Below are 25,733 nucleotides of genomic sequence, written 5' to 3'. Positions count from 1 at the left end.
AACACAAAAATACAGATGAAGAAGAGTGCTCATGATTTGTTTTGTTACAAAGTAGTTCTGTTTTGAGGAGAAATAGGATTAGGTCCCACGGAACCACCTTGAACAGGAGCTCCCTTAGCTGAGCCACTGTGTCAGGCCAGCTGAAGGGTCACAGGACAGCTGATTTCCCTCTGGGGTCAGGGAACTCACCAGAAAATATACCTTGGTCGATGAAGCCCTGGCACGTGTGCAGTATTTCCTCAGTACACGTAAGCCGAAAGGGTTCTTTGGTTGGCAGCATCTGGGAAGCCATGAAGCACAATCACTTTCCCTATCACATACCTATATGGGTTTCCTTTTTTGGTTTTGGGACAGGGAACTAGGAAATTTCAACAAAACTCTGAGTGACAAAAAAGTTGCTTTTACTGTCTGCAGTTGTTTAGCAACATCATTCTTCTCTTCTTAGTGTAATTTTCATCTTATTTTTTCCCACACTTCTGCTCTCCAAGTCCGTAACAGAATATTTTCCATTTTAGTACCAAAGAAATCAATTTCCTCTCAGTTCTGTGAACTGTGCACTCCACAGGAACCATATTTCTGGGCAATTTTATTGTATTTCTGCTGAATCCAAAGCACAGTGGCACTGACTGAATACATTTCTCACCTGTCAGAGAAGCCAGTCTCTCTCTGACATATGCTGGCAGCTGCTGGGTTGCAGGGCATGTGACAGCCCACCTAGAGGCTGAGATTCTTGGAAGGGCTGTAAAATTCTGCGAGCAGGAGCTCAGGCCTCAGCATGCACCTGACTTCAGAGGAACTCACAGTCATGGCAGAAAGACACCACCAGAAGGGCATTTTATTTTTTTCTTCAGTAATAATGTTAGCAGCGTAGTTAGATTTCAACTTCCAAGTGAGAACTTATCGTAGTGGGTTCAAAACCAAGAAGAGCCAGGGCAGCCTTGGCAATGAAAAAGTTTAAACATAAAAATTAAAATAATAAATAAGAACACAGATTGTGGTCATATTGGCCATTTGACCTGTTAAAATATCATCTAGTTTCTGAAATTTCAGATCATTGGCATCACCAAGGTCCAGCAGGCAAACTCTGAGGATGATTTCATAGAATCACAGAATCACCAGGTTGGAAGAGACCCACCGGATCATCGAGTCCAACCATTCCCACCAATCTCTAAACCATGCCCCTCAGTACCTCATCCACCTGCACCTTAAACAGCTCCAGGGAAGGCGAGTCAACCACCTCCCTGAGCAGACTGTTCCATTGCCTAATGACCCTTTCAGTGAAGAATTTTTTCCTTATGTTGAGCCTGATTTGTATTTAGTGATAGTATTTTGTATAATAGAAATCAATTACATTCCTCAGGGAAGCAAATTTTGATTGCCTAGACATACACTGTCTCTGTCTCTGACCTTCTGTGATGGTTATACTGCTCTTTCCTCAGCCAAATTGCTCAAGTCAAAGTATTAAGGAGACTTTTAAAGACTTAAGTATTATAGTACACATACACACAAAAGTACACAGTCTTCTATACAAATGCTTTATTAAAAACACTTCTGGGTCAGCCTGTAACAAAACTATACCCATGTAGGGTTAAAAAAAACCCAAACAAAAACAAAACAATAACCAGGACAAAGCAGTAACTATTACAATGCATTAATATGTTTTCTATCATTCCAAGTCGGGTCAGTGCTACAGGCTAGGCAGTTTGAAATACTAGTTTGTGTACATGTGGAACTTGAATCAATCAAGTCTTGGTTTGGAAAAACTTCATATATATTTTGATTTTTTTTGTCACTACAGTAGAGTGTAAGGGGGGAAAAAGCATTATTTATAATATTTAAACAAGGACAAACAGCATGGACTTTTACGAAATGAAAAAATTAAAGTACAGTGCAGGGATTTTTTAAGCAACTGGTGCCTCGAAAGAGCCAGCATTTGGAGTTGAAACTAAAAGACAGTTAATAGTTAAACTCCCTGCTTCCTTTTTTCTTCCCTCTTCCTCCACTATGAAATTGAAATTCTTTACTCAGTAGAAATGATTTATGTAGACTGTTAAGACAGAATAAATGTGTTTTCTTATTAGAAAATACATGTATTAAATATATATATACCCACCCATAACAGATCTTGTATTCCTTATGTGAATAGATTTGCATATGTAAGACCATAAAAAAAAAAAAAAAAAGATTGACCCTGTAATTAGTACTGAAAACATTAGAACTGACTGCACCAGCAGAAGGCAAGTCCATTGCATTTTCTTATGCTTCCCTTCAGTTTCAAAATGAATGTTGAGTCCATGATGATGCCAGCTTGCTTGACAGCCATATGCCCCTTGGGACTGAAAGGGGATCAAAATTCAGACAATGCCTGCACTAGTATTAGGGAAAAACCAAAGACAGCACTCACCATTCAAGTGTTGGTTATTACTCACTATACAGCAGTTTTTATTACAGAACAGCTTTGGCCAAATGCAAAACTTGCTAATCATGTCTAGTAGAGACCACCTCTCTCAGCAAGAGAGGGTGTTTAGAGATAGAACCACATTTCTATCAGTATTTTAAGTCACGGCAATATTAGTACCATGGTAGAAAAAGCTTCTTGCCTAAGGAAAACAGCAACTTCTCAAGGATGTCTGTAGAGGACCATGGTTGGCAGCAATACAATCACAGCATCTCAGGAGAGCTCTACACTGCTGTTGCTGTGATGATCCCTATTTTTTTATGTGGAGCTGCCAAATGTGGGGCATTTGTGATTTGAATAAGTACAATGGGTAGCAAGTTTGTGGCTGTCAAAAGGTAGGATACCCTGGGAGTCCCAGAGACAACAGGCTAATGTTATTCATCTGCCCACAGACCACTTCCTCTGGTAAAGAGCTATCCTTTGGTGTCTTTGAATCCTTCATTTAAACCTCTGTCCCTTCCCTGGAATAGAGCGTGTTGTTTGTGCCGATACTGCTGTAAAAATGGGTGTTAAACTGGTTGAGCACAGAGTTGCTGTAGCCAAAGTGGCTGGAAGGCATAGAATTGGACCACTCTCCCACACCATGACTGGGGACATTAGAGAGTGGAGAGTAGGAGTTAAAGCCTACCATGTTCTGTCCCATTTTGTCAGTGGGTTCGTTGCTGAGTCCCAAAGGCATTGAGCGACTCCCAGAGTTAGAGCCGTTAACGTACGCAGTCATACTGGAGAGGAAGTTACTAAGGCACGGGCTGCTGGAAGATGGAGGTGGAGAACCTTTCTCAGGTGAATTGTCAGTCCCAGGTGATGAGTTTTCCAGGATATCCTGATGCTCTCCATCTTTGGGGCTGCCAGTCAGGGCGCTATCCTCTGATTTCTCAGATGAGAGAGTGGCAGCACCAGCCCCAATGTCAGACTTCCTTTTCCTCTTCCTCCGAAAGTTTCCATTGTCAAACATCTTTTCACAGTTTGGGTCCAGAGTCCAGTAGTTCCCTTTTCCTATTGAAGGGGAGAAAAGCACATTCTTCATTTGAAAATAAGCACACAGACAGCAAAGAGCAGTCATCTAGGGTTTTCCAAGTTTTCTCTCATTTCACATAAACAGACCAATAGCACAAGCAAAAACATATGTATTTTTTAATCACACAAAAGCAAAAGTCTGCTGAATTCAGAATAACAGCATAAAGTTTTGGGCTGTATCCTTAGTTCTGACCCTTCACACTGCTAAAACCACAAGCCACTGTAGGAAGGCTTTTTGTTTTGTTTGTCTTGGTGAGGGAAGGAGGTTTCCAATACATAGCTGGTCATCTGAATTTACAGCAGAGAGTAATCATATCCCTTACTGGGCTGCTCCTGCAGATTCAGTGGGGGAGGACAGATTTCTAAGATTGAACCAGATTTTTGGTCCTCCATAGCAGCATAATTGAAAGGATTTTAAATGCTCCCAATGGTTCTTAAGAGCTGTTGATGGAAAACAATAAGTAAGTAAAAAAATCTGACAGCATATCAGCCAAGGTGTTGGCAAAAATGGAGGTGTGATACCAAGAAAAACACTATTTGAAACAAAGAAAATTAAAACAGCCTGCTTTCCCCTTGAGAATTCTTGTTGACTTCCCTAAAGCTACTGCATTTCTTTGACAAATCTGAGTTTGCCTTATCCCCTTCCATTCCTTCCCAGTTAAGTTTGACATAAGTCATATGCGTTACACCAAATGGGTTTTGAATGCGACTTGCTCAGTGAGGCAGCTCCTGTGCCTGCTGAGCCCCGTGCTCAGCACATTGATCAGTTCTCAGGAAGACCTAAGGCAGCAGCGAATCCCCTTCCCTGCAGAGATTAATAGCAACACCGATTCAGACCTCAGCAACGGATAGCTAGTTGCTAGTTCACACCTCTGAAACCAGACCAGCTACTACCTGTATGTCCTGTATCTGGGCTGTTGTGTCTCTTTACAATGCATTAGGCATTTTTAAATAAATCAGGTTTAATTACAAAGAGGAAAAAATAGGGTTAGAGAGCTATACCTGGATCATCTTCATCTCGGGGCACCTTCTTGAAGCAGTCATTGAGAGACAAGTTGTGCCGTATGGAGTTCTGCCAGCCAGCTTTGCTTTTGTTATAAAATGGGAAGTTGTCAGCCACGTACTGGTAGATCTGACTGAGGGTCAGCCTCTTTTCGGGTGCCCCATGGATAGCCATGGCAATAAGTGCAGAGTAGGAATAAGGTGGTCTAACCAACTTCATAAGCTCTTCTTGGGATGGGAGAGGAAGCCAGCCAAGGTCAGTTCCTCCCAAGCCATGCATGTTAGGCAAGAGCTGCCTTTGCATCCCATAAGACTGAGGAATGAAGGGGCTGGCATTGGATCCTGGGAGATATGGTGGTGGGGTAATGGAAGGTCCATTTAGCCAGAGGTAAGGATTGGGAGTGGTGGTGTAATCCGTCATCTCAAAGGTGCTCGGTCGCTGTGGACTAGGGATATTCTGCGGATGGAAGAAGTTCTCATAGTAGATACTCATCTCTGGAGGTTCTTGACCGATATTTGGAAATTGCGGGCTGCAGCGTTGTGGAGACTGCGTTTGTGAGTCAAAGGAGCTCATACTCTACCACTGGCAGCTGGTGAGTTATGACACACCTGCGCTGGTGCTCCTTCCTTCAGACAGGTGCATCACCTGTGCCCTTCCTTATCTACTTATGCACTTGTAAAGGTTTCAGCCTGTGCTACAGGCTCCACCCCAGAGCCCTGAGTGGCTGCAGATGAGGACAGATATCCTTTTTGGAATGCTGGCAGTCCCAGCCAGTCATTGATGTCACATCAACTGAACGTGAAAGTTACAACTGTTGATCTTCTTAAATGAATGAAGGAATTTTCCACTAATGTGATGCATGTGAAGAAAGCCTAAGGTGCCTTGAAGTTGAAACCCATAATCACAGATCCTCCTTTCTCTACCTTTGACAATGAAGCTTTAGCATTTAGTAGTTCTTTCTTTTAATAAAGCCATTTTGTGCTGCTACTAGTAACACCTCTGAATGCAAAAGCCAGTCAATGAAACTGTAAGCATATATAACACTTTAAAAAAAAGAGAAGGAAAAGAAAATAGAAAAGGTCAGCCTTCCTTCTGTGATTTTAATTGCAGAGTTGCTTGTACTTCCCCCTAGGCAATCACAGTACTGCAGGCAAACTCTGCAGCTGGCTACTCACGTGAGTAATCTCACTGATATAAATGGAGTTAATCCCTAAAGTAAGGATTAATCTTGTGGGAAAAAAAAATTCAAGCTTAATCATCAAACCTTTCTGCAGAGCTTAAACTAGTGAACTGAAATGGGAAATCATTTGCTGCTTCCTCTTTGCCGCAGGATTGGCACAGAGAGCTCGTAAAACCTCTTAGCAGAATTTCCAAACAGGAAAGAGGCAGCGTTCAGCACAGCTCTTTGCAGCTATTTTCCAATCACTTCCTTTATATCTCTAGAGACAAATTGAAATCCTTAAAATTAAGTAACAATGAAAAACTTTTGATGACTTGGACAAAAGGTTACTGCCTTGCATGGCACCTGCACTTTGACAGGAGGAAAAAGCAGGACTGTGATCTCCCCAACCCCTGTCTAAGAATGAGGATGGCTCTTAGGATTGTGTCACTGCATAACAGCCTGCACTGCAGTTAGGAGCAGAGCTGCAGTTCCCACCAGAAGTGGTATTTGCATATTTTTTTATGTTTAAGGCACATGCATAAATTCGGACCCTGACTCAGCCTTAACAACCCACACAATTAAAGACAGTCCTGATATGACAAGGCCTTTAAGATGGTTCTGTTCCTCTTATTTCTGCAGAAATGTGGAATTTGGCCTGTAGATCTGAATTCATGGCTGAACCTAAGATGTTTTTCTTTTTCACATACTAATCAATTCATATAATCCTGTGTGCTGCGGCACCACTAAGACTTACCCCCTCTCCCTAGGCATTAGCGTTTCACCAATGTCGTATTTATATTGTTACTGCTTTGAAAGATAGGAAAAAAGATTCCCTGGAAATACAACTGAAATATTGAGTATAGACTGACAAAGCCAGCTAATTTGCAGCTCAGAAATGCACCCTTACAGAAGTTATTTTAAACAATTCATGTTTTCACTGCACACAAAATCATTTGTACTACAACTATGGACAAACAAGATGCTACTTTAACTTGAATGACAGAGTTCAGAGTTTGCAAATGCTAACTAGCTTACGTGGAAATACACATTAAACAGACAAAAGTGAAGTGGAACATAGTGGGGCTGGCTTATTTTGTAAGTGACAAGTGCTGTGCAAAAGGTGACTTGGACACCAACCTAAAAGATTCATTTTCAGGAAACAATAATTTCAGTACGTCCCTCCTCATGAAAGCGATCTGAAGTAATCTTTTTCTCTCTAAGTATCTGAATTATGAACTTGTGCAAAGCCGAGCAGCACTGCCTACAGCTTCCTAATTAGCTTTATGACATACAGATATATTTTAAAATTATATCTGTAGTCCTGCAAATATTAATGTTACAAATATTACTAACAAAACCCAACAGTATTTACAGAAAAGTCAATGGACCAAAAAGTTTAAATGCTCAAATGTAAAAAGAATAGTCATTTTTATAATGAAATAAGACACAGAATATGAAATTAAAATATAATACATGTTTGATCTTTTCAACAAATCACTTTTTTTTGCCAAAAACCTCTGTGAAAACAAGAAAAACTTGCAAATTAAAAAAAAGAACCAACAAAAAAAATCCCACAAAAAACCAAACTAAACAACTGAACTACTTCAGGTTCATTCATTCATAGGAATGGTTGGACTCGATGATCCGATGGGTCTTTTCCAACCTGGTGATTCTATGATTCTATGATTCCAAGAAGTAGAAGTTCAGCTAACTGCATCATGGACTTAGATGGCATCTAAATATTTACTCCCTCAGGTTCTCTGTGTGCGTAGTTACAGTTAAAATACACAAAAATGGATGCTGAGTGAATACCTGCTTTGAAAACATGCCAGCCTTAATAAAGGAAAAAATATTACTTCTGCAACCAGAAACTAATGAAGGCTGTAAAACTTCCTCCACAAATGAGTCTCTCTGATGTTTTGGTGCAGTGGATTTCAGCAAGGCCAGTGTCGAGCTGTGCTTTTCTCTGAGAAGGTGTGTTACTACCAGATCTACCCTGGGTGATGTTTGAGCAAAGTTTCATGCAGAACTAGATAAAGCAAGGGCTGAAGCGCAGAATGGCAAGTGCTGCTTTTAGAGCAATGAAGCACAAAGACAACTACAGGCTTCTGCGCTGCTCTAAAAGAGAGTGCAAAGGTCTGAGCCCTCCCTGGCACGTGTGCGCTGGCACGGCTTTTGGCATAGACATAGACCATCAGCAACACTTTTCTTCCAACTGACTCTGCCTGAAATATTCCACTCAGAGTATAAGTAACGCCAGTAAAAATGGGACTTTGTCAGGGCTGTGGCACACCTCACTGCTAGAGAATCACCGCAACCCATGTTCCTGTAAAGCACTTGAGGTGCAGATGCTCATAGACAGCCAAAAGGCAGGAAGGAAAGAATAAACTTTGCTCAGGCTGTGATTGCCAAGCAGAACTGCTCAGAACTGGAGTTAATTGAGTCTGGACAGGAATATTGCCCTGCGGTCCTTGCCACTGAGGCTCCTGTTCTTGGCAAGGTGGGAAGGAGAAGGTGAGAATCAAAAAAGTGGAGAAGAGATAAGGCAAAACGGTGAGACTTCTGTATAAAGAGGCTGGGAGAAGGTGATATGCTGACAAAGCTATGCTAACAGATCATGTTTAGGGGTGAAAAATTCTAGAAATAAAATGGAAGCTGATGCTGGAATCATAGTTTAGTGATAGTTATTTCCAAAGATCGTAATCATTGGGTTTGGTGAAGTCTTTGTCAGTGGGATGCATCAGGTTTTTTAACATTTTTTTTTTACTACAGTTCAGCACTGTACAGCCCTGGGTGTACATCTATACCAGCTAGAAGCCTGATCCACCACCGACTGTTGTCAAACCAAAGACTGTTGTCAACTCTTGTATTATATATCTTGTATTATACATTCTATATTCCTCTTGTTTTCTTAAGAAAAGATCAAAAATCAACAAGGTTGAGGCCAAGCCCCTCCAAAATCGATGTTCTCCATAGGTTTTATTAGGTCATCTCCTATGTACCCCTCTACTCCAGCCAACAGTAACATTTCTTCTCACTAATTGCCCTTTTAAAAGAGAAGCCAAAACTGTCTGAAACTTTGGGTTATGAAAATTACAAACTGATTTCATTAAAACAGGGGTTCCTCAGCATTTTCATTTCTACTCCAAAGTACATTCAGTGTTTTTGAAAGGCAGTGACTGGTGCACACAAGCACACAGTAGGCAGCAAAGGCACAGGAGTCAAAGCCTAGAGAATAGTACAGTTAACTCGGTACGCTTTTGTTATGTTTTGGCTGAGATACTTCTTACTACCTTCTAAAATGGATCTTTTGAAATGATAAAGCAAAGTAAAGGATGATACCTGCTAGTCTCACAAGCACCTTTAGGCTATCATGCTGTTTCAACTTAGATTAGAAACACCATGCTTGCAAGATGCAAAGTACAACAAAACACAAACCCTCTCTAATGGCTCAAACAGGTTCAAAAGTTTGTCGTAGTAACTTCATCCTGGCAAACCTTGTAATATACTGCACATCATCTGTCTCTCATATAGCCAACAGAAAGGACTCTGCATCATGTACTTTCACTAATTAGTCAGAAATTAAATTGACTTTTTACACTTGATCCAGATCATGATACGTATTGCCAGATAATCCCACGGTGCAGAGATCTATTTTTAATTAATATGAAGCTTTAGGCTGTACTGGCAATGTTCTATATAATCCCAGTCCTGGCGTATTATCACAGTATAAAACCTCACTGAAGAAAAGTTCATAAAAGCTATTCACGTGGCCACAAAGAAGAGGGAAAAAATGTTTATAAACAAAAAACATTCATCTACAACTCAGTACACCAAGCAACTCACTTTGTTTCAAACAATTCCCACACTGAATTCAGAAACAGTTCAGCAGCCACTGAGAAGACATTTTCACATAACGACATATTATATCTGTTCTCTAATAGATTACTTGTATAAATCTTTATGTCTTATTCCAATAATCATCTGCCCAGTGTACGCACATAATAAACCACCATCAGAAGGAACAAGGTGGAGCAAGTAAACCAAAGTCATCTCGAGGTCATTACAAAAGCATAGGAAATGTAAAATACAGTATTGCAAAACAATGGAACTGAGCTTCATTTCTAGAAATGCAGGTTGAACATTAAATTAATGGAAAAGACAATATCATTTGGATGTGTGCCATAAATGCTTCAATGCTAGAATGCCCTTAAACTTTTTAAGTCTTTCAGGAGAAAATCACTGTGGATTTTTAAAGCAACTTTATAACTGGGGATTTAGAAGGCTATAAAACCTTGTAAGGGCTGGTAGCTGCTTTCTGACCATGAGAACTATGATAATAAAAGTAGTCATGACTCCTGATTCAACAAAGGCCTTCCACCATCTTGCCAACATCTAATATGGCAAAGGGGATTAGGCTTCCCCAGAGTCATGTATTAGTCATGACAGGCAAGAGATCTCCAGCTTCCATTTGGCTGCCTATGGCTCCCGTGGGACCTGCTGCATTTAGATATGCAGGCATGCCCAGCCCTGGAGGGACAGATCAAACTTAAACCAGACATAGAATCATAGAATTATAGAATCACCAGGCTGGAAGAGACCTACTGGATCATCGAGTCCAACCATTCCTATCAGTCACTAAACCATGTCCCTCAGCACCTTGTCCACCCATCCCTTAAACCCCTCCAGGGATGGTGACTCAACCACCTCCCTGGGCAGCCTGTTCCAGTGCCCAATGACCCTTTCTGTGAAATTTTTTTTTCCTAACATTCAGCCTAAACCTCCCCTGGCGGAGCTTGAGGCCATTCCCTCTCGTCCTGTTCCCTGTCACTTGGGAGAAGAGCCCAGCTCCCTCCTCTCCACAACCTCCTTTCAGGTAGTTGTAGAGAGCAATGAGGTCTCCCCTCAGCCTCCTCTTCTCCAGGCTAAACACCCCCAGCTCTCTCAGCCGTTCCTCATAAGGCCTGTTCTCCAGGCCCCTCACCAGCTTTGTTGCTCTTCTCTGGACTCGCTCCAGAGCCTCAACATCCTTCTTGTGGTGAGGGGCCCAGACACAGAGTGATTCTGCAACAGATTCCTCTCATGTTAGACTCTGAGGTTTCTCTCAGTTATGGGAAACTAGTACAAATGTAGATACTTCAATCAATCAGACTTTGACAAGTATACCTCACTGCTGCTACCGCCTTCCAAACAGCAGAAATGCTTCCCTATTTCTGATTATGACCCTACTTTTCTATGCCCACCACTAGATGTTTGTTTACTCTAGAAATAAGCAGTGCTAAAATCAAATGAGATGATATATGAACACCAATCGTGTTTACCAAGGAAATTAATCTGTACACCTTTCAAAAACCCTTCAAACTTTAAATTCCCACGCATTTCAATGAGATGTACAACAGGATCTATACAAATAAAAAAATAGTAACCTGCAAATACTTCTGTTTCAGCATCAAGGTATTTGCTCATATGGATAAATTGAATCTCTTGCTTCACAATCTAAATCTCACTGAAGAGACATTTTAGAACCAAGAATTCTTCCAAAACCAACTTCCTTTTTTTTTAAAAAAATTTTGCTCACGGTGTTCTACACCGTTTGGTACTTGCACAACAAAAACTGTTGGGGAAAATTAATTAGCAGTTAGAACTGCTAAGTGAATTGGTACAAGAAAGTGCAGTGAACTTCTCCATGAACACACCCAGTTATAGATAAACTTAACATTGTTTTAATGTAACCAGGGTTTAACTGCAGTAAAGTAGGATCATCTAGCTTGTGAATAGGACAATTTACAGTGTTAATAATCCTTGCACTTCCAGTTGCTCCACTTTGGTTTTCCAGGTATCTGGGTGCACAGATCAGCGGCTTGAGCTCTATTACATGGGTGAAGTATTGTGATTCCCTTTCTCCTCCTAGTGACAGCATTTGAAACATACTGAGCTAGTCCAGGTCTGCCTGAGAGAGAACTTTGTTGGTAATAAGTTTTTATACTGGCGTGATCCCCATCTCTTAGTCATGTTACATAGATCTAGATATGCAGATCTGGGATCTGTAAAAATAACCAGCAGTGTATGCAAATATTTTTATCTTTTTCATATAAGAATCCTTCACTTGATATGAATCCCAGTGCAGAAATTCTGGTAAGTTTAGAGACTTATGTCTTTCTTTTTGGTTTGTTTCCTTCACTCTTTTATTTTCCAGTGCTGGTCTCCAATAACACTGTTTTATTATCTAGTAAAAGAAGTCTAAATGTTGTTGTTAAGAGAGATTGTACAAATTCAAGCACTCTGCATTAGTACCACTGAGCGTGTCAAAGCAACTGAAGCCATATAGTAAAGACTTCACACTCCTCAATATTTGTAGAAACTGGATATCCAACAATAACATGCTTTAGTGTTTAATTAGATACAATATTCTTGCCTAAAAGAGCTGCATCTAAAACTACTCTATCCAGGCCTGTTTCCTTATGTATAAAAAACATAGGAGCAAACATTGATGGGAAAATTTTCCCTCAAAATACTGGTCACACATGGAATTTTTTTAGACTTTTTCTAGTTACAATAGTGCAAGATTCCTACTCCTACCCCTAGATAAATCTCTCTTTTTTTGTCTGCCAGCCCACAAACTCGGGACATTTATATCTTAAATGACTGTTTTCTGATCCCCATCACCTTTCCCGTGCCTTTTGAACCAATCACCACTTAACCCCATTAACACCATAACAGCCACCTAATCAGCTCAACTAATTTACGTTAATGGGAATGCTATGAAGTCTAAACTGGGAATGAGAAACTGTCCACGCCTCTCACATTAACCTGTTAGTAAATGCAGGTTGAATGCCCACATACATAATGAAGTATACAGAGCAGCAGACTGGAATACTCATGAAAAAATCATTAACACAGAAATCATAGTTCTTGCAGCACAGACACTCACAGTGGTGCCTAATTCTCAGCTCAGCCATATGAAAGGTCACTCAGGCACAGTGGGGCTGGAAGAGAGAAAACTACATGGAAAAGTGATAATTCTATCAAAAAAAAAAATAAATCAGATCAAACTATCCCTCCTTTAAAACCATGATCAAATTTATCTAACATTTTAAAGTTTATGAAATCCATGGCCTACCGGAGGTTTGTTTGCAGAGCAATTATTCGTTTACAGTGGTAATCTTTAGCGCACCCTGCATCTTGATAGCAAATCAGAACAGAAAATTACAGGCTGAGTCAATAAAGAACGACTACTTTCCTCACCCCACAGCAGTAAATATTGCCAATGCTGAAGTTCTAACAACTGAGGGCAGCCCCTGGAATGTCGCTGTTCCCTCTCAGAAGGACCTTGAATGCCTCAGACCAAGTAGGAACTCGGTTCTGAGAAGGAAATAAGTAAACACTATAACTCTAGTGACTGCTCCAGGGCATCCAGGACAGGAGATGGCTGCAACGTTTTTTTTTCATGGAGGCTTCCATATTCCTTAGAAGAAAAGACGTATGTAACAATGTGAACTTACCCACCTCTAAAAATTAATGAGGCTAAATTAATTTAAAACGTAAGCTCCCTCCTCAGAAATGTTTTTAAAAAAGGGATGACGCAAAGACAATTTGGCTTTAAATTGGCTGAATTCTCTTGATTTCTGCATAAGAAGGATTTTGTGTTTGGCTGAGTTATTCCTTTTATTTCCGTATACACTGGAGAACTGACCTGTGCTACTGTTTTAAACCAAGTGCCCTACATCCAAATGATTCCCATTGAGGCTGGCTTATACAGAAATATTTTCTGGGATCTTTCATCTGTTAAATAGCACTGCTCTGAAGCTGGAACAAGAAAGTGTCTTTTGATTCTTTCATGATAGTTAGGCTAAAATTCTTCAAAATGGAAGAGAAATTTAGCATAAAAAATTATGTGATTTGGTGGCTTTAAAAACAAATCCTGGACCTCAGGTGACTTAAATAGAAACCGGATTTAATAACAAACAAAGTCACCTTCTTCTGTCCTACTTTGCTATTTTAAAAACACATTTAACAGCTTTTCTTCTTTAAAAGTGCCCTCATCCCATGATCAAGGTGGACCAGACCTATCTGGGGGCTTGACTAGCTTTTAGTGATTGAAGTTACATCATTATTTCAGAGATGCTTCCACTGCTTTTAATTGGGTTGAAACAAAAAAAAACCCAAACCTTGAAAATCAGCCAGACATGATATAGGTCTGCAATATTGTGACCTTAGTAAGTAGATTTGATTCAGAATCTGTAACTGTAAGTACAACAAAAAAATTTATGGATTTAGACCAAAACAGACCAAACCAGAAATTTGGGTTCATTAATGCAATCAATGTAAAACCTCATTATGTCATGGGGTATATGTTTATATGTGATTTCCCAGCCCTCAGCTGCTGAACTGCTCAACAACAAATGTAGTTTGGTCATAGTGCTCCTGTCTTCCTGATATTTGTTTCTGAGCCAGTCCCTCCCATCTGCAATGCTATACACAGTCATATATTTAATTAATGAACATAAACCTAGGTAGGTGTCTGAAACATAAAAGTACAAGTGAAGGAAATCAACTATTTGCCTTTTAGAAATCTTTATATTTTGATAACATACTTGCCTCTAGAAAGAGCTGTCATGCTGTAAAAAACATCAAGTTGCTGAGACCTGCAGCACTGTCTAGCTTCATGGCAATAAGGCATTACATTCCAACTCTACCTCACGAGTCTCAGACACAGAAAATCAGTTTGGAAAGCAGAAGACTTCAACTTGTAGAATTCCATCTGCTGTCTGTAAGAAACTATAACCTTGCATATGATGATATCTAGAGATTTCAGGGAGAAAATTTCAAGGCAAATAAAATAATTTTTTAATATTTTTATTGATGAACAGCAGAAAATGCATCTTTTGTTTATTGTACTGCTGGATGTAGTATCAATTTGTATGTGTGTAAATGAACTTCTGCACATGTTTTCAATGGAATAGCTGCTGTTCCGAAAATAACTCAGGCATACGGTGTGACAGGCACGGACGTCACCCTGAGTAAAAGTGAGGATACAGAGCAGAGTGCTGGGAGCAGCAGAGGAACCTGAGAGCTGGAAACCCAGCTATAGCCACAGAGTTAATGGTCAGTAGCTGTTTTGTGCTGAGCAGCCTGTGGCCTTGACTACAGGGCCAGCAACCTGTTAAAGATGACTGGAGTGCGTCTATACAAGCTACACAAAAAAATAACTTGTATGCTCTTTGTAAAGAACAGGATCCAACTAAAATTATACAGTAAGAATTGCAGGTGGCCTTTTAAGACATCTTTCTTCCCAGGAAGAAGTTTTGTCACCAGGGAACACGCAATGTCCTTTGTCCTGTGTAACCAGAGCCTCATTAAACTTTTGTTCGATATCCTGGTGGGCATATCCTGCAGGATTTGCTACAAAATTTATCCCTTTATATCTCTATCACAAGTAACTTATCAGAGCCCATGAATACCATTGTTCATATTCTCTATCAGCCATCTGTGTTATCTGTGCCTTTCTTTTGAGTAGACAGTAGTCCCAAGTAGGATATATATGTAAATATCATTATTTTCAGTTGAGAAGTGGTCCTGTAATGGAATGAATTACAGATCTGTAGTTGAAGATTTAAAATGGTGCTCCACAGACTGCTTTCCATCTTCTAGAACTCTGGAAATGCGCTGCAAAAAACACAAAGGAACAGAGTGCCATATGTTAAAATGTCTATTACATTGGATTTGGGCATTATGTGTTAATTACTAGGTTGTGTCTGTAAGTGGTGGCTAAAGAGAAAGTCATAGACCAAATCACGGATATTTTGAATTATTTTCAATATCCTGCAAAACCATAAACTTGTCCACATGGTTCCAATCATGCTGTTAAGCACTATAGAAATGGATTTTTAGCTTTACTCAATTCTTTTTCAGACTTGTAAACCAGACATTCCGTTCTCCTTATTTTATATGCTATTTCAGTCTAAATGTGAGTGGATGAGATCATGCTGAAACGCCGTTACTCCTGGGTCTTAAAAGAACTTATGAAAAACTGAATATAAGTGAAATGCTACAGATTTCAAATTAATAGGTTATTCTTGTTCCGACCAAAAATATGTTTATGAGCACACCGAAAAGCAGAATTTTCCTAAATGTTGCTCTGTGCTCCCTGCAGGCACTATCTACAACTTTTAAAATACTGCAGAAACTAATGGATGAAAATGACACCTGATCACCAGAAAAAAAAAAATTAAAAAAAAAAATCAACATTTGCTTTGAAAGATCAGCAAAGAGTTGACACATACAATATCACACGTGTCACTGAATGTTTATGCACTATGCATAACAGTAGCTACCAGCATCTGCATTAAATTTCACTCTCCCACTACTTGAAAAAATATGGAAACTTTAAAAATTTTGAATCTTAACATCCGCATTGGATAGTTTTGGGGTCTTTTTTTTGCTTTCAAACACCACATTATAGTTTGAGAAGTTTCCACAGAAATCAATGAAAAATTTACTGCTTTAAAGAAAAGTTTTAAGCAACATTAATGACTCCAGCGTAAGACCTTTCACGTCAGCATCTCTGACCTCAGAAACTGGCTGACGCTGTGCATCTTTCACCACACACGCTACGCTTACCTTCCTCCGATGCTACTGCTAACTTCTTTGTGCAATTAAACAGAACAAGAAATAATAGTTTTCTTCTTTTGCTAATAAGTATTCTATAAAGCAAACCAGAGGAGATCAGTCGGTCAAACGAGACCTCTTGTGGTGCGGTCACAGAACTGCGCATCTCAGCCTGTTTTATAATAAAACACCCACAAAGCTGGACATCCAGACTCCAGAGAGCACAGCCGGAGGCAGTTTTGCCTCCCTATAGAGCTTCCTTATGGAGTTTGATTTATAGCCCTATGGAATTTCGAAAATACTTTAATTTCATCGCACAGAATTTTTAAAGAGGTAAATCTTTCTTCTCCCCCTCCCGCCATTGACACAGAGTACTTACCATTGTTTTAAATAACTGGTTCACTTTCTTTTTTTTGAAGGTTTTCTTGTCACCATCAGAGGTGGAAGGAAACACTGGCTGACTCAACCTATGCGATGCAACCGTTTCATCGGGTGTTGCAAGGCTGACGGACAGAGTTAATCCTTAGAATTGAACCATGGTGGTTATACAAAACAAAACCAACAAAAAAAGAAGAGTCAGAGCATAAGATAAAGGAGAATTAAAAATAATTAACTACTGCAATTGCTAGCAATAAATAAGGGATTCTTTTAATCTACCTATATGCTTAGAATACAAAAATAAGTAAGAAACTCCTCATTTGTTAATGGGGAAGCACCAAACTTCATTACATTGAAACTGAATAGTGATATAAATGAAACAAGCTGGTCAAAGAATCAAAAATAGATACGTAAATACATGAAAAAGAACTGGCATGACAACCTGTTGTGCATGCAAAATGTCTGTTATCTGGAAAGAGAAGGACAATGAGAGGGGCAGATGAGTTGCAGACTAAGAAATGGGATTTTCTATAGAAACAGGGGGTAAAGTGTAATGAAAAAGGGCATATTTTCTCTATACACCTTGGCCTAGAAATGAGTTCCATCTTCAGCTACGCTTTCCCTTTCTCTATCAAGCAATTGTCAGGCTCTCTAGTGTGCACTTTTCCTGTTTCCCCTTCCTCTTGCTGTGAGATTCTTCTCTAACATCAAAAGCAGAAGTGAAACACAGTTATGGGGCAACCTTTGGGGATATTCATCTGTAAAAGCAAAGTACAGAGTATTTCTTCCTATCTCAAACACTGCCTTCAGCTGTGAGGGCAGGCTGCAGAAGCCCAAAATTCTGCAAGTGAGACCCCACAAAGCAAGATGAATAACCCTTGCCTCTTTCAAGGCAGGGGGAATGTCCACACTACACAAGAAAGCAAAATCCACAGCTCCAGAAGCGACAGATTTAGAATCTGCATTTTAGCATCCAGACAACTTATCGACCAGTAGTAGCAGCCCAGCCTCACAAGCACAATATGTGCTTAAATTGTAATCTTTGTCTCAGAGGCACAAAACCTCACCGAGAGAGCTACCTGCTCTGCTTAGAGCAAGCCCTTTATTGCTTTGTTTCCTTGACACAGCAATAAAAAAGTGCAGAACTCTTATCTTACTGTAAGCAACTCACCTGGGATAGTTGGCATAGAACGACTAACAGAGCTCATCTGCTTCAGGACAGATGTTTTCTGAGGTGCTGCTATGTGCTCTGAGAGGTTGGTGTCACTCATGAACTCATGTTTCCTTGACAGCTTTTTAATAATAAAAAAATATTAATGCCATTAATGATGAACTGAGCTATGGCAACAAAGCTTTAAGCAAAATAACATTTTGTGAAAAATATAAAAGAAAATAATTAATAAACAAACTTATCATGCCTAACCTGGGTTCCTTATGGGATTGTTTGCTGAGCAAACAATAAAAGTAACATACAATACTATACACTAGCTAAAAAAAATATATGATTTTGTGGACAGTTTATGGTTAGATATGTATTTCTCAGTCCAGATATAAAAAACATTAATAAAGCTAGCTGGAATTCTGCAGATTCTGTAATCTGCAGGTATACGATGGTATCCCTACTATATCTTTGGAATAAGACCATCAGCCAGCTCTGACTGTCATCCACAAAGTAAAATGAAGTTCTGATAACATTTTTTCCTATTGCAGTAACACTGCCAGCTCAGCAGCTGCGAGGCTTATCACTGTTTTAGTAAAGCAAAAGAAAATCTGGTAACTCAAGAAATGGTGAGATTCCAACAGTTAAGGGTGTGTGTTATCCAAATCAAAAGACAAAGGCGTTCTTTGTGTATTAATGCTTCTCAGAGCATGACTGCGCTTTATATCTCCCTTGCATGAGAACATTTGTATAAGATAACCATAATCCTCCACACATTCCTCCTTGTTTCCCAGAAGAATCTTAGCATTCTATTGAATTCACTTTGCCTTTGACAACTCCTCCAAAAATTTTTGCTCAAATGACTTAAGCCCTCTTCATGTAATTCAACAATCTGTTATTGCCTGACATTTTAATTTAGATAGGGCTGGTTTATCTGAAGGACATATTCCAGATTTTTTTTATAGTAAAAGTTGAAAAGTCTCCAGAGAATTAAACTACTAGAAAAGAAAAAAACAACAACAACAACAACAAAAACCCCAAGCAAACCAGGATGATGTAAGTTATACAAGTCAGTTTAACGATCTAGCAGTGCAATAAAAGCACTCACATGATCTATGGAGCGAGAGATGCCAATGCTTCCAAACTTCAGTCTGGCACCATTTCAGGAACACTGTTTGCAGCCTTGCAATTTCCTAACAGCTGCATGTTCCATAACAAGGTACAAAACCTACAGGGCTCATCACTTCTGAAATAGCCCTGGCTGCAAGGAGCTGCCATGAACTGTCAGCACAGTCAATTGCCTCTCCACAGGAAAGCAAGCTTAACCCTCCCAGTGCAGTACTTGATTTTAAGCTAACCAAGCTTCAGGGCTATATGATCTGTCATCATTAGCAAGTAGAGATGTTCTGATGTTTCCATTGCTTTGTTTCCTCCTCAGCATCCTTCAGGTTTCACTCATGGCCAGACAGATCATCTATGTCCTGCATATTTCCCTAGAGTTCCATGTGGTATGTTTTTCTTTCCCTACACAAAGAAGTAATGTCCTCCTTTTTTTGGATTACAAGATACTACTCTAAATTAGTAACGTACACATTTCACATCAGGAACAGAAATATCAGGCGCCGTCTTCTCATCAGCAAATACCACACTGCTTCTTTTTGTTCTTTTCTTGGACTTTCTCATCTTTACTTCAGTGTGAGGGTTAATTTGCAGAGCAGTCTCCTCCGATTCTGCTTTCACTGGCTTTGGTAGCACTACGTCCAGATCAAAGCTGCAGGAGTACAAGAAAAAAGTTCAAGTTGCTGAGTGAGATTTTAAGTCACTGGTATTGAGATGTCACTTCCCCAAGAAATACAAATGCAGGTCATCCTTTCCTTCAACTTTCAATGAAGTCTTGCAAACTCTTTGCAAAAAGTATATGATGTGCTTCAGCTCGCAACTCTAGATAGAAATAAGATGCCTTTAGGAAGTATGACAACATCTTAAAATAAAGAATGTAAGATATTAGCATGAGTGCAAATCCCTTTTTGAAGATTCGTGTATTAGCTTAAGTACCCTTAAACTAAACTGATTCGGAGTTCATTTGGCAAGTTTATGCATGGTGATGATGGTACTGAACGCAAGATACATTGTTTTGATTGTTGAAAAGAGTGGAACAGAGAATTACTATATATTCTCTTGTCTTAAATGCATCCTTCTATTTATTTCACCATATTGGACAACAATGCACAGAGCTAGTGATTAAAAAAAAATAAAACCTCCCTTCTTCTCTTCCTTTGATTTTTCTATTTTAAAAACTAGGCTATTTTTCATCTTAAGAAAACGAAATTGGTTCTGGCTTTCCTCCCTTATCTGCTGATGTAATTGGCCTGTTGAACATTGGGTTTAACTTATTTTGCAACAAGGTATGATAAAGCAAATAATGCAGTGAATTTGCTGACCGATGTCCTTCCTAAATACAAATTGGCATAATGAGAATTAGAGGTAGGTGCGTGATTCAGCTGCTAAAGTGTAGTTGTCCGGTTCCACAGGTGTTGTCCTGCTTTACTAGATAGGGCTGGCAGGTAGGAGACAAATCCTGATTGTACCTGAGTGGAAGCTGAAGGGCAGGAAAGAGCAGCCTAGGGCATCCAATAACATATGATACTACACATCTTTGTTAGACAATGCAATATTTAATTAAGTAGTGTTAAATAATGAACTGGCAGTCAAACTTGATCTAGAAGGGGGTATCTTAGGAAGAAACATTTCCAAGTTAGGGTGACACACTTTTGGACTTCTTATTTTCTAAAAGTGAATTACTAAAAAGAGGAGATTAGATGTTTTAAAAAAAATCAAACACTGCTCAGTCAGATTAATTTTATTTGTGCCTTGTTTGGGAAGAAGTTCTGTGTGCCCAGAATACAAGTTTTGAAGTGATTGGAACAATTTGTGGATGAAAAAAGCTAATCAGTACACCCATAACTGTTCTCCAACACTTAAAGGTGTTTATGTTTCCCAGCACTGCAGTTAAGAAAGCATATTAAACAAAGCATTTTACAATTCTGCACGCTTTACTAAAACATTCCACCTCCTTACTTGTAAGTTTATAAAGGCTTTTCTTGTCCTCTCCAAGTTTTACAAGCAGGAAGATGTTAAGCAAGCTGTTATAAATAGAAACTTGTGAATAACTTGTGGGGGTCTTTTTAATCACTTCAATGAAGAAATACTTGTTTCTTGAAAGTAAACATTTATCAGTAAGACTTGAGTATACTTTGTCTATTAAGGCTGAAATACTGTAGATTTAAGCCTGAAGGAGGTGATGGCTACAGTTAAAGTAACTTTGGCATGGCATAGTCTGGAGAGACTGCTAATGATTCTTTTATCCTTGAAAGCCTTCGTGAAAAAAAAATTTAGTGGATTCTGATAAAACTGATTAAATAACAGGATTGAAAGAAAGTTTGTACTATATTCATAACCAACCTTTCTGGATGAATTTTGTTTGGAGTACTGCAGTCTGAATTCATAGAACTCAGTGAGATAACTGACAACTGACGATAGGATCTCAGCATTGATCTTGGCCGTCCTACTCTCTTGTCATCAAAATCTGGCTACAGAATGGAAAAGAGAAACAGATTCCATCAAACAACATCATGTGAACCTCATTTCATCCTTTTGCACTAAGTCTTGAAGACAGCACAGATATTTTTACATCGGGCATGGAAGAAGTCATTTGCTACCACTGTGACTTTCTTCTGTCTGGACACACTTTAAGACTTCTCAAACTCAATGATACAGTGAGTAGGTAAACAAACTACAATTGAAAAAAATTAACTTTATGTTTGAAACATGAATTAAAAGAAACAGTGTCTGCTGATCTTATTTCCAGGAGACCTGGGGCATGCCACTGAAACACTTGCTTAGACAAATAGATTTGGTTAGTCCATGCTCCAAGAGTCTAATCATGCTGCGTCTTCAATACAACACATTCTGCCATCTCTATACATTAATAAAGCCTTTTTAAATTACATCTTTGCAAATGCTGGACAATATTAATATTTCCCTAATAGCCAGACAGGAAGAACAGGTAGATTCTTTATTACAAAGTTAACTGAAACAATCTGAATTCATTCCAAATGCTTTCCTGTTACTGTTGTTAATACAGCAGGGATGAAGATCATGTTCCTTGACTAATGCTAGAAATGTTTTCTTTCTTCAGAGATGACTGGTGGGATCTAAAATTGCTGAGTGTATCAGCTCTTCTCTCTTCTGCTACCGAGCACCAGTTTGCTGCTTCAGAGAGGGTCAGTCACCAAAGAGAGACATTGTAAAATGGCACTAGTGCCATTCACAAAGTACATTCTCTGTTCTTGCAAATTTAAATAGGTTGGGGTTTTTACGTACTGATCTGTAAGAGTGGTGAAGAGTTCAAGCACTGGGCAAGACGGCTAATTCTGAATTATAGCCTCTGTATTATTGTAAGGATGGTGGTATGGGACTGAAAATATGAAAAATACACTGAGATAAAAATGTAAAATTTTCATCACAGAGGTGTGTAACACAGCAAAATATCCAAAATTTAGGTTAGCAACTTGCTACTTTTTTCCTCCATAACAGAAGAAATAAATCCTCTTATAAAGCCATCAATTCTGAAAGAAAGAACATCATTTCCATGCTGTTTAATCCCCAAAACCAGGCAACACCACTCTTGCTAGTCTGCACAAGCTCAACTAGACTGTTTTGTTCAAGAGCTGTCTGGAGATTTTGTCTTTAGAAGTTATCCTTCAATTCCTATATATTTCAGTTTGGTCTCAACTAATATTTATAGTATTATACACATGATAGGTTTTACTTCACAACACAGCTGGAAGTGGCTAGCACAGGGAGACATCAATTGCAGATGAAAGTTCTAAACCACTAAAAAAAAACTACAGAGAAGAAATATGAGAGTTTGCTATTATGTCCTTAATAAGGTAGAAAAGTATAGCAATTTTAATAAAAAAAAGAAGTATCCCAAATCTTGAAAGAGGAATAATCGAAGGTCAGAGAATTGAATCATCTCTTTGAGTATAAAACTCAGGTCTTGCTACCTTCAGATCACAGGAAAACCCACAGGCAAGGGAAGTTTAGTAAGTGTTTTTGTTTAGAAGAATAAGACGTGTATTAAGTAAAGCGAAAGTGCTGGAGAGGTTAAAAGGAGAGCAATACCAATTCTCTGGCTCCGTATTGTTTTTCCACTTTAACTTTTAAATGCTTGAAACATTCCTCCATACGGTCATGGAAAGGACGAAGATTATCAGAAACTCTTCTTTCATGAATTTTAATTCCAGCCCCAAGGAAAGGTATCTTGAAGAGGGGAAAAAAAATTTAAATATTAAACTGGGTCTAACAATCCCTGTAACTGCAACTGAAGTACCTGCTAAGTCAACTGCAAAACTCTTACTGTGACTGGCAGACGGATATTGAAATATGATGTCTGTCAATGTGATAGCTATATGATATCAACTTTTACCAGTAACTACAAGATGGAAAAGGCTCCTGAAAAACGAGCTTACCCAGTAAATTTTTGAAGACTGTTGGCTGCCTCATAGTGACTGTTCACCTTCTCATGTGTATTTTAATGTTAACCCCTTATGAGATTAAACATATCATGCGTGAGTTTAAAAAAACTCTTAGACTCCTAGTCCATTTGCTTATTAAGGTTCAGGTAATAATTTACAAGATGACGAAGGGATGAAAAAATACCTAAGTCGATTCCAGGCTTCAAACTTTTCTCTTTCAAATGGAGCTTACTGGGGGCTTACTCATAAGATCACTTCAACAATTGCTGCAGCAGTTCAATATGTTAATGCCTGGCTGCTGAAGGTGACCTCTTCCTTTCTCCCCAGTCTTACTCCGCAGACTTCCTTTGTACTCCCCACATCTCAAGAGAAGTTCAGCAAGGTCATGTTTCAAGGCCAAAGCGAACAACTCAAGCCATGAGCACAGGCAGCTTGCGCCAACCAGTCTTACTAGGCTCAATTTTACCCAAGGTTTTTGCTGCTCATCCTTTAGGCTGGGGTCAGTGACAAATAAACAAAGGAGGAGAACATTCCATGGACACTATAATGATGATACTCCTCAGAAAACATAATTTTTGTAATTAAGCCATTTCTTCAGTTTAGGCAGAGATTTTAAAAATCCCGAAGGGCAGAATCACTTAGATTCCCAAGAATCCACATCAGAGGGTAAGGAATTATTGTTATGCTGTTCTGTCAGTGATCTTAGGGGGTTACTGACGGAATACATGCTTCCTCTTCAGCACATTCAAATAGAAGGAGTTAAGTCCTTCTTCCTGCTTAAGGGAAACTATCAATATCTACACAACATAATAAATAGATAGTCCTTTTACAGCTGAGCAGAATCTGGAACAGAAGGCTTAGAACAGTCTAAGAGAGAATTTTTCACTATGAGTCCCTGTTCAAAGAAATACTACAAATTCATCACAGAAAAAGAAAGTTTGTAATGAGAATCTTATCATCCCTCTACCAGCCATACTTTGGTGAATCAAAAACTGGTAACAATGACATAAATTCTATGTCATGTTGTCAGAAAGGCACAGAAAAACAGAAAAAAGGAATAGCTGATGAAGCCTCGTGACTACTGTCAGTAAGAAGTTACCTGCCAAGCAATTAGATCTTTCAGTCTATTCAACTTTTCTTGATCCTCTGGATGCTCTCTGATATATTCTTCTGTAAAGAATGCCTTAGGAAAAAAAAAACCAAACAAAACCCAAAAAAACACACTCCATCATTCCAACAGGTAAATACATCAGTGATTACTCCATTTACTCCAGCTGGTGACCACAATATCAGTTATCAAGTAAGAGAGACACACATATGAACCTTAACCAGATGCTCCTAGTAATAATTCTTTATTATATCTGTTGAGAATTAAGGCACTCTTTTTTTGTTAAATTATATTCAGTATTTATCCAACATTTCTGAATTTGAGACCCTTATTATGAAACCCAATTATCGTTTGGCTTTTTTAAGCTTGCAGTGAAACTAAAAATTCACAAATTTGGAGATCAGGACGTACATGAGTAAAAGGATCATTTATCAAACTACTCTAATTACTGACATTAGCCACTGTTATACAATTAAGAAATTGATCTCTTTCACAGATAAGCAAAGCCAAATATTGCATGCGCACTGCCTTGTGGTGCCAAAGATTTGTATTCCCCCAGGCACAAAAGAACAGAGCTATTTGTCCATGACTCTCAAATATCTAAACAAATAATACTTTAGGACTAGCATAGCATGTCATACTCCTCCAGAATACGTCATGTTTACCACAAATAATTTATCTGTGTACATATATACAGGGCATCTTCTCAGCACTATCTGCATCTCCCTGACATGCTGAGACTATTGAGCACAGCACAGGCTTTTCATCAGAAAAGGGCACACAGAAATAATGGAGCTCTACAGCTGTGGGGGAACCCTGCATTCATTTCCCTCCCCCACCCCAAACTGTAATAATTAATAATTTAAAATTTAAATTTATTTGAGGTTTTAACATTCTTGCCCTCTTCCACCTCTGCCTTCACAAAGGGGCCTTGGGGACAAATTTTGAGGTTTCATTTGCATTCCCATTTTTTAACAACAAGACCTGCTATGCAGAATGGCTGCTGTTGCTGAGCAAACCTGATTACTTTTTAATTGATAACCCTTGCCCAAATGCTCCAGGTACATCTGAGAGGATTACACCAGTTTGACAAAGGTTCAGACCCGTAGGATAAACTTGATTCATTTACTCCAAACTAAACCTTTTGATGCATGAGAGCCTACTTCATTACAAAAGGGGTATCTTGTCTTTTATACAAAAACTCTCATAACTGCAATTAATACTGAGCATCAGTAACTCTACTTTTCTAGTTTCTGCACTGAAAGACAGATGTGACCAGAATATGAGGATCTCTTAATTG

At 39.0% G+C, this 25,733-nt stretch overlaps 2 protein-coding genes across 2 annotated transcripts in view; both read right to left on the bottom strand.

Moving 5' to 3' along the window:
- Positions 1-1,527: 1,527 nt before the first annotated feature.
- FOXI1 (forkhead box I1) lies at positions 1,528-5,740 on the bottom strand. Its single transcript, XM_069869269.1, has 2 exons — positions 4,478-5,740; positions 1,528-3,454 (listed from the first exon to the last, which is right to left on the bottom strand). Exons 1-2 carry the CDS (start codon positions 5,049-5,051, stop codon positions 2,901-2,903), a joined length of 1,128 nt encoding a protein of 375 aa, XP_069725370.1. The 5' UTR covers positions 5,052-5,740; the 3' UTR covers positions 1,528-2,900.
- Positions 5,741-14,480: 8,740 nt separating this feature from the next.
- DOCK2 (dedicator of cytokinesis 2) overlaps positions 14,481-25,733 on the bottom strand; it is a 173,439-nt gene continuing 162,186 nt past the window's right edge. Inside the window, exons 46-52 of the mRNA XM_069869297.1 lie at positions 24,425-24,508; positions 22,973-23,110; positions 21,248-21,375; positions 19,376-19,556; positions 17,798-17,918; positions 16,628-16,770; positions 14,481-15,306 (exon numbers count right to left, since the gene is read on the bottom strand). Coding sequence (XP_069725398.1) covers positions 15,232-15,306; positions 16,628-16,770; positions 17,798-17,918; positions 19,376-19,556; positions 21,248-21,375; positions 22,973-23,110; positions 24,425-24,508 — 870 coding nt within the window. The 3' untranslated portion in view covers positions 14,481-15,231. The remainder of the gene's footprint in view (positions 15,307-16,627; positions 16,771-17,797; positions 17,919-19,375; positions 19,557-21,247; positions 21,376-22,972; positions 23,111-24,424; positions 24,509-25,733) is intronic.

This window comes from Phaenicophaeus curvirostris, chromosome 15 (assembly GCF_032191515.1).
Source record: "Phaenicophaeus curvirostris isolate KB17595 chromosome 15, BPBGC_Pcur_1.0, whole genome shotgun sequence".
NCBI lineage: Eukaryota > Metazoa > Chordata > Aves > Cuculiformes > Cuculidae > Phaenicophaeus > Phaenicophaeus curvirostris.
This window is presented reverse-complemented; position numbering and strand designations above follow the sequence as displayed.

Excerpts from the sequence above, each read along its gene's own strand:
- FOXI1 (XM_069869269.1), bottom strand. The coding sequence starts at position 5,051 with ATGAGCTCCTTTGACTCACAAACGCAGTCTCCACAACGCTGCAGCCCG. Across the intron at positions 3,455-4,477 it reads CCGAGATGAAGATGATCCAG|GAAAAGGGAACTACTGGACT; the intron begins GTATAGCTCTCT and ends CCCCTTCAATAG.